This window comes from Babylonia areolata, chromosome 1 (assembly GCF_041734735.1).
Source record: "Babylonia areolata isolate BAREFJ2019XMU chromosome 1, ASM4173473v1, whole genome shotgun sequence".
Taxonomy (NCBI): domain Eukaryota; kingdom Metazoa; phylum Mollusca; class Gastropoda; order Neogastropoda; family Buccinidae; genus Babylonia; species Babylonia areolata.
In genome coordinates, this window is record NC_134876.1 from 78,901,174 (window position 1) to 78,910,932 (window position 9,759).

At 42.3% G+C, this 9,759-nt stretch overlaps 1 protein-coding gene across 1 annotated transcript in view; it reads left to right on the forward strand.

Moving 5' to 3' along the window:
* Positions 1-8,688, forward strand: part of LOC143287782 (cytochrome P450 1A1-like) — a 9,613-nt gene extending 925 nt beyond the window's left edge. Inside the window, exon 2 of the mRNA XM_076596067.1 lies at positions 1,852-8,688. Within this exon, the coding sequence (XP_076452182.1) occupies positions 1,852-3,324 (1,473 nt within the window). The 3' untranslated portion in view covers positions 3,325-8,688. The remainder of the gene's footprint in view (positions 1-1,851) is intronic.
* Positions 8,689-9,759: the final 1,071 nt, after the last annotated feature.

Below are 9,759 nucleotides of genomic sequence, written 5' to 3' on the forward strand. Positions count from 1 at the left end.
ATTCTAAAGTGGACACTGATTTAACTGGAATGAACGTAAAAGAAAAATTGAATCAATCGGTTTTTTTTTTTGGTTTTTTGTTTTGTTTGTTTTTTTGTTGTTTTTTTCCAGCTCGTTGTAGGCCAAGACTGGTTCGTGCAGATCTAGAGATCTACCATGTGTTGCAGTATGCTTGAAGGGAAGTCTCCTTTACTGCTGAAATAAAAGAGTAATCGAGATATAATAAAACACACACAAAAACATGATTTAAACGGCGTTATTACGTTCACTACAATCACATGCATCTATTTATTGAATGAAGAAGAAAACGTCAACATTGCTTTAAGTATTTAATGTGCCACAGCAGTGGGGATTAGGCTGGTTGCTTTCGAACGGCACATGCATGGGTTCGAACCTGCTCCCATGCCCTTTTTTCTTCTTTTTTTTATAATGATTTTTTCTCCCAAGTTCTGTATTAAATATGATATATATATATATATATATATATATATATATATATATATATATATATATATATATATATCATATTTAATACAGAACACCTTTCAACGACTTTTTAAATCTCTCCTCTCTCTCTCTCTCTCTCTCTCTCTCTCTCTCTCCTCTTGATTCCTTGACTGGATAAAGCATGAAGCAGAAGTGAGTCTTGAAGGCTTTGCCTCTTGTTTTATTTAAATTATTTCGAAGTTGATGTCATGCCATTAATATGAGAATGGATAGGAATGCAGAACAGGCTGGGTGGTAAAAGGCCTCATCTGTAATTTGTGCTGGGGATTGTTGCTTTGATTTTTTTTTTTTTTTTTTTTTTTTTTTTTTTTTTGTCGGTGAACTGATTCATGAAGTAGGCTAATACGGTTGGTATGTTGCCGAGTAGGATAAATGTCTTGAGGAGTTATTCATTCTTTTATATGCCATTAATTAATATAGGATAATGAACGGAAAAGTTCCATTTCTGCTTTGCGAACTGAGAAAATGACAGTCACGTTTCATTTAAAGGTTGTTGCAGTTTCAGTTTCTTATAATTAAGCAAATCGTCAAGTGGAACGCTATTATTCAAGATAAAAAAACAAAACAAAAAAAAACAGCAGATAACCAGCATTATTAGAAAGCCATTTAATATGATGGTAGGATATTGTTTCTTTGCTTGCATGCTTGTTTTTTTTTTCTTTGTTAGCTTGTGTGTGTGTGTGTGTGTGTGTGTGTGTGTGTGTGTGTGTGTGTGTGTGTGTGTGTCTGTCTGTCTGTCTGTCTGTGTCTGTGTGTGTCTGTGTGTGTCTTTGCTGTGCATGTGTTTGAATGTGTGCGTGCGCGCGTGCGTTCGTATGTATCATCGATCTGGATTTGCCTAGGTAGAATGCACATGCTGAAATGAAATTCAGCTGTAGTTTATTTCAGAATTAGTATGCCCATCAAATCGCCTGTTCATGATTTTAAGACCAGTACTTTTGATCCGATCATTTTTTGGTGACAGGACCTCGATGTGCTTCAACAAATTGACATGTTACTGCCCAGGTTGAATATGTCATGCTCTCTCTTTGCCCAGAGAGTATTTTACTACTACTACTACTACTACTACTGCTGCTGCTGCTGCTACTACTGCTGCTGCTATTACTACGACTGCTGCTGCTGCTGCTGCTACATCTAATACTACTACTGCTACTACTACTACTACAAATATCAGTTTTAATATTATTTTTGATAGGGGAAACTGAAAACCACTGAAGTGACTCAACAGCAGTGCAGGGCTTCCACTGGTGTGTGACCTAATGGCGCCCTAACATTAATTCGTGAACATCATAATTTCCTAGAAATATGTGTATGCTATCTTACAATCCTGTTTCTGTTGTGTAGGCAATCGTGGCTGTGTTCGTGGTGACGCTGGTGGCAATGAAGATGATAACGACGATGAAGAAGAAACGTTACAACCTACCGCCTGGACCTTGGGGCCTACCTCTTGTCGGTTACCTCCCTTTCTTCGGGCCCATGCCTCACGTCACCTTCACGGAGATGCGTAAAAAGTACGGTGACGTTGTCAGTATCACGATGGGCAGCTGGCCTGCTGTCGTCATCAGCGGTTGTGACGCCATCAAGGAAGCTCTGGTCACCAAGAGAGATGATTTTGCCGGAAGACCCGCTTTCACTACATCTGTCTTGCTGAATGACGGCAGGAATTTTGGATTTGGGGCATACGGACCCGTCAATAGAATGCAGCGAAAAATCGTTAGCAACGTCGTGTACACATTTAGCAATGCTCGCAAGAATCCCATTGAAGATATCATTCGGTCAGATGCAAAAATTATCGTTGAAGAGTTCCTGTCTCACGGTGGAAAGAGCTTCTGCCCGCTGGAACAGCTGTCTGTTGCTGCTTCTAGTATGGTATACCAGCTTTGCTACGGCAGACTCAGAAACATCCGAGAAGATGAGGATTTTTTGGAAACTGTTAGACAGACTAATAACTTTTCAGAGTTCACTAAAGCAGGAAATCCAGTGGATGTTATGCCATGGCTTCGATATGTCATGCCCAGTAAAATCTCTAAATTCCTGGAACTTCTCAAAATGTCCGTAGACGTAAGAAGTAAAAAAGTGGAGGAGCATGAGTCATCCTTCCACGAAAGCGATCTACGGGACATCGCTGATGGTCTGATCCATGCCGGAAACAATTTGTCTAAAGAAGAGAAGGCACTGGGGCTAGACAAAAATCGTGTTGTTGAAAACCTTGACACGGTATTTGGTGCTGGCACTTCCACCGTGTCCTCCAACCTGAAATGGTTCGTGGGGCTGATGGCAACTTTTCCTGAAGTGCAGGAGGAAGTTTTCCAGCAGATCAACGACGTGGTGGGTCAGGACCGAGACATCACGTTAGCTGACCGCACCCAGCTGCCTCTCTTGGAAGCAACACTGTATGAGATTTTGCGCTTTATCGGCACTGTTCCTTTTGCAATTCCCCACTCCACCACCTGTGACACCACTCTGCAGGGCTATGACATCCCTGAAGGCACCGTAGTCTTGGTCAACCTGTACTCCGCCTTCATGGACGAGAAAGTGTGGGGGGATCCCAAAATCTTCCGGCCCCAGCGCTTTCTGGACAGCGAGGGACAGCTGGACCGAGGCCTCGTGGAGCAAGTGCCCGCGTTCTCTCTGGGTCGTCGTCGTTGTGTGGGTGAGGTCTTGGCCCGAATGGAGCTCTTCCTTTTCACTGGCACACTGATACAGCGTCTCAAGTTCTTCAAGCCGCCCGAACAACCTGACTTTGAGTTAAAGCAGAACTTTGGCCTGACTTTGGAAGTGCAGCCTTACAACGTTTGTGTCATCAAACGGGAATGAACTGAAATGTCCAAGAGAACACCTACAGCGGAAACCCTGCAAACGGTTATAGTGACTGGGATATTTTCCTTAAAACTGAGTTACCCTAACGTTTACAAAAGCATGTTTTCTTAACTACGCTCGAAACAACTAAAACCGTGACCTGTGGACACATTTTCAGCAAAGTGAAATGCCATACTGAAATCATTACCAGCGAAATGCATAGTCTATTTTAAAAAAAAGGCACAAAATAAACAATGTAACTGACCTAAAACCTGTGCAGGGTGAAGTCTACATCGTGGAACCGTGCAAAAGAAAATTAGGCCTACAATGCTTGCAAGTGGAGCCCGACTCGGACAGATTAAAGAAAAACTTCTGAATTCAAGTCTACATACATGCAACGCCCATAGTTTATGTGACCTACAATTGCGAAATGAATCAGATCAGCTGGTGTCACTTGTTCACCTTTTCAGTGCTTTTTTCTTGTTATCAAGATTTGTTTTAAGATATATAGGGAAACTGTCTTTGCAACCGGGAAGAGAGATATACTGCCTAAAATGCAATATAAGGATGACAGTGCCCTGTTCATGGCTTATTTTGAGAAAGAAAGAAAACAACAGAAATACTTTTATTTCATGTGCGTGGGCAGTCTTCAAAGACAAATTTGAATAAAACCGGAAGGCATTTTTAGTGGCGATTTCAGACTAATGGTTTTCATCTTGTTTCTCTATAAATTAGCATAGAACCAGACTCTAAACAGAAATCCATACACTACAGTTTCCATTCCTTGGGCATTAAGTGTCAAAGTATCCAAGAAGCCATCAGACTCACCGCATTGCGGAAGACCATGTGCTGAACAAAATTAACGGAAAAGGGCAGGCTGAAAGCTATTGAACATGAAAATGACAGACTGAAAGCTGTACAACAAGGAAAACGGCAAAGCGAAAGCTGTTCGACAGGGAAAGGACAGACTGAAACCTTTCAAAAGGAATGGAACAGACTGAAAGCTGTACACAAAGGAAAAGAACAGAATGCACGGGAAACGGACAGATTCTGAAAGCTGTACACAGGGAAAGTACAGACTGAAAGCTGTACACAGGAAAAGCACAGACTGAAAGCTGTACACAGGGAAAGTACAGACTGAAAGCTGTACACAGGAAAAGGGCAGGCTGAAAACTATACAAAAGGGAAAGGACAGACTGAAAATTATACATAAGGGAAAGCACAGACTGAAAGCTGTACACAGGGAAAGTACAGACTGAAAGCTGTACACAGGAAAAGGGCAGGCTGAAAACTATACAAAAGGGAAAGGACAGACTGAAAATTATACATAAGGGAAAGGACAGACTGAAAGCTGTACACAGTTAAAGGACAGGCTGAAAACTAAGCAAAAGGGAAAGTACAGACTGAAAGCTGTGCATAGGAAAAGGACAGACTGAAATCTGTACATAGGAAAAGGACAAACTGAAAACTATACAAAAGGGAAAGGACATACTTAAAGCTGTACATGGGAAAAAGGACAGACTGAAAGCTGTGCATAGGAAATGGACAGACTGAAAACTATACAAAAGGGAAAGGACAGACTGAAAGCTGTGCACATTTAAAGGACAGGCTGAAAACTATGCAAAAGGAAAAGGACAGACTGAAAGCTGTGCACATTTAAAGGACAGGCTGCAAACTATGCGAAAGGGAAAGGACAGTCTGAAAACTATACAAAAGGGAAAGGACAGACTGAAAACTATACAAAAGGGAAAGGACAGACTGAAAGCTATACATAGGAAAAGGACAGACTGAAAACTATACAAAAGGGACAGGCCAGACTGAAAACTATATAAAAAAAAAAGGAAAGGACAGACTGAAAGCTGTACACAGGGAAAGGACAGGCTGAAAGCTGCGCATAGGAAAAGGACAGACTGAAAACTATACAAAAGGGACAGGACATACTTAAAGTTGTACATGGGAAAAGGACAGACTGAAAGCTGTACATGGTAAAAAGTACAGACTGAAAGCTGTGCATAGGAAAAGGATAGACTGAAAACTATACAAAATGGAAAGGACAGACTGAAAGCTGTACAAAAGGGAAAGGACAGACTGAAAGCTATTTTTTTTAAGGGGAAAGGACAGACTGAAAACTATACAAAAGGGAAAGGACAGACTGAAAACTATAAAAAAAGGGAAATGACAGACTGAAAGCTGTGCATAGGAAAAGGACAGACTGAAAGCTGTGCATAGGAAAAGGACAGACTGAAAGCTGTACATAGGAAAAGGACAGACTGAAAGCTGTGCATAGGAAATTGACAGGCTGAAAACTATGCAAAAGGGAAAGGACATACTGAAAGCTGTACATAGGAAAAGGACAGACTGAAAACTATACACAAGGGAAAGGACAGACTGAAAGCTGTACATAGGAAAAGGACAGACTGAAAACTATGCAAAAGGGAAAGGACATACTTAAAGTTGTACATGGGAAAAGGACAGACTGAAAGCTGTACACAGGGAAAGGACAGACTGAAAACTATACAAAAGGGAAAGGACAGACTGAAAGCTGTGCACATTTAAAATACAGACTGAAAGTTGTGCATAGGAAAAGAACAGACTGAAAACTATACAAAAGGGAAAGGACAGACTGAAGGCTGTACATGGTACAAAGTACAGACTGAAAGCTGGGCATAGGAAAAGGACAGACTGAAAGCTGTACATAGGAAAAGGACAGACTGAAAACTATACAAAAGGGAAAGGACATACTTAAAGTTGTACATGGGAAAAGGATAGACTGAAAGCTGTACACAGGGAAAGGACAGACTGAAAGCTATGCACATTTAAAGGACAGACTGAAAGCTGTGCATAGGAAAAGGACAGACTGAAAACTATACATGGGAAAAGGACAGACTGAAAACTATACAAAAGGGAAAGGACAGACTGAAAGCTGTACATGGGAAAAGGACAGACTGAAAACTATACATGGGAAAAGGACAGACTGAAAACTATACAAAAGGGAAAGGACAGACTGAAAGCTGTGCATAGGAAATGGACAGACTGAAAACTATACATAGGAAAAGGACAGACTGAAAACTATACATAGGAAAAGGACAGACTGAAAACTATACAAAAGGAAAAGTACAGACTGAAAACGGTGCATAGGAAAAGGACAGACTGAAAACCATACATAGGAAAAGGACAGACTGAAAGCTGTGCATAGGAAAAGGACAGACTGAAAACTATACATAGGAAAAGGACAGACTGAAAGCTGTGCATAGGAAAAGGACAGACTGAAAACTATACATAGGAAAAGGACAGACTGAAAGCTGTGCATAGGAAATGGACAGACTGAAAACTGTACATAGGAAAAGGACAGACTGAAAGCTGCGCACAGGAAAAGGACAGACTGAAAACTATACTAAAGGGAAATGTCCTGTAACTGGCATACACAAACCAATTTGTGTCTTCTGTTTTTCCCAACCATAATCGTCCGCAACCTGGACAGCTGGCTTTTGGCTGCTTAACTGCATCATGCAATGGGTTTGGTTCTGAGGGTTTCCTAATGCTCTGAAATAGACCTTAACCTGTTCTGACTTGTTTCTGGCCTGCATTGGAGGCAGTTCAAGCAGGTATCACATGGTATCCGTAGGGGTGTATGAGGGGCGTATGTCCTTGAAAACTGAAAGGAGCCTATACACACAATGTCTGAAAACTGGGTTACATTGATAGCGTGAGTGGGAGATAATACGTTTCAATTTGACAGCTGTATATTGCTTAGACCAGTAAGCAGGGGACAGATGTGTTATGTTGTGTTGTCTGTGTGTGCGTGTGTGTGTGTGTGTGTGTGTGTGTGTGTGTGCGTGTGTGTGTGTGTGTGTACATACGTGTGCGCACACGTGCATTCTTTTGGGGATGTATCGTATCTGCTCGTTGCTGTGGCTTATTATATAGACAGTGCTGAACACAGACACGCTTATTTGTTTGTAAGTCTAAGAGGTTTAACTATAAATTTATTGTGTCACAGCTGAATCATGTAAAGATATCTGTTTCTCCGTCACTATATCCTCTCTGGCTCTCTGACTCTTTCTCTGGCTCTCCCGTGTTCTCGTTTCTTGCTATCTATCTGTCTGTCTGTCACTCTCTCTCCCTCTCTCCCTCTCCCATCTCTTTCTGTCTCTCTCTGTCTCTGTCTCTCTCTCCCTCTCCCCTGTCTCTCCTTTATCATTCATTAGATAAGATATGAACACTTATAATACGTGCAGTCTCATATAGGTTTTGTACGAAGGACAAGGTATTACTGATAGCGAGAAACTACGTGATGCTTTCACTGTTTCCACATTATGGAGTGGAGATCAGTAAATGTACGAGGGTCATTCAATAAATGTGAATTTTTCGGTATAAGGACTTCTAATACAGATAGAAGCTTACTTTTTTTTCCTTTTTTTTTCTTTTACTTCTTTTTCACATGTATTTAATTTGTTTTGCAGATTTAAAAAAAACAAAACTTTGAGAGTTTTGGCGATTAACAAAGATGGCCGACCAAGAAGCATGCTCCAGGATTGAACAGCGGTCAGTTATCAAGTTTTTGGTTGCTGAAGGGTGCAAACCAGTTGAAATTCATAGGAGAATGTCAACTGTGTATGGTGCCACATGTTTCAGCCGAAAAAATGTCTACAAGTGGGCTAAATTGTTTAAAGAAGGACGGAGCAGTGTTGAGAATGAAGACAGGCCTGGAAGGCCTACAGAAGTGAGGTTTCCTGAGGTGATCGAATCAGTCAATGACCTCATTCAGTCTGACAGAAGGGTGACAGTGGATGACATTGCAAGGACTTTGAGCTTATCTGTTGGGACAGCACACAAAATTGTCCATGATGACCTTGGCTACTCGAAGGTCAGCTGCCGGTGGGTGCCAAAGATGCAAGGCCTCACACAGCAGCCCGAACGGTGCAGACCACCAACGAGCTGGGCTGGGAACTGCTCCCTCATCCCCCTTACAGCCCAGACCTTGCCCCTTCAGACTTTCACCTGTTTGGTCCTATGAAAGCGTTCACGAGAGGCACGAAGTTTGAAAGTGACGATGAAGTCAAAAGTGTTGTGAGCGACTGGCTGAGACATCAGTCCAAAGATTTCTACGCTGAGGGAATACGGAAGCTTGTGCACAGATGGGAAAAGTGTGTGACAGTGCTGGGAGACTACGTTGAAAAAAAAAAGTAAGCTTCTATCTGTATTAGAAGTCCTTATACCGAAAAATTCACCTTATTTATTGAATGACCCTCGTATTTATCTATAATCATTCGCTTGTTTTGAATACACGTACCCCACTTTGGTATTTGTATTGTTTTACTCCTTGCTTTGTTTGTGTGCTTGTCATAACCAGGGTAATAAAACTGTACTTCCAATGGTAAATCATACTTTGTTCATATTTGTCACGGTGTGTGTGTGTGTGTGTGTGTGTGTGTGTGTGTGTGTGTGTGTGTGTTTGTGTGTGTGTGTGTGTGTGCATGTACGTGCGCGTGTATAATTATGTGCGTGCATGCGCGTGCATACGCGCGCATGTTTTTCTAATTGCTTGTGTAGGATTCTGTGTGTGCACACATTGCAAGCCTGGCTCACTGGATCGCTTGTGAAGTGCACAGCGCACTGACATCTCCAAAGAGACTGACGTCAGGAGCAAGGACGATGCCAAACAAACGTTTCGACTTGAGCACTGGAGTTCACACAAGGATGATTTAACACCGTAGAGTGTCTTTTTCAATGCCCTCCTTAATCATCTCTCTCTTGTTATCCTTCTCATTGTATTAAAAAGCGCGCTTGTGCACACACACACACACACACACACACACGCATACACGCGCACACACATGTACACACGTGCGCGCGCACACACACACATACACACACACACACACACACACACGCACTGTGACAGACCCTCGCGGGAACACACATGCCCATTTTCACATACATTCACGAACGTGCACAGTCACACTTACATACACACACTCACGTGCGTGCATGCACACAGATACAGACACAGACACACACAGTCACAGACACACACAGTCATAGACACACACAGACACACACAGTCACAGACACACACACACACGCACGTACGCACGCACGCACGCACAGATAGGCAACCGTACACACACACACACACACACACACACACATTACACACACACACACACACACACACACACACACACACACACACACACACACACAATTCAGTCAACACCAATACGAGCACACCATTTCACAGGTGAACTTTCAGAAGGAGAGCACCAAGAACCACCCAGCCCATACACATAACAAACAGTCTTCCATACTGTAGGAAGGAAGCTCTCTCAGGAACACGGTTCAAACAGTGCGTGCCAACTGTCTGGTGCCAGCCTTTCCATGTCCAACATTTTGTGGGTGGTCAATTTTCAGTTCCGGATTTAGTTTCGGACACTCAAGAAGGTGTCACTG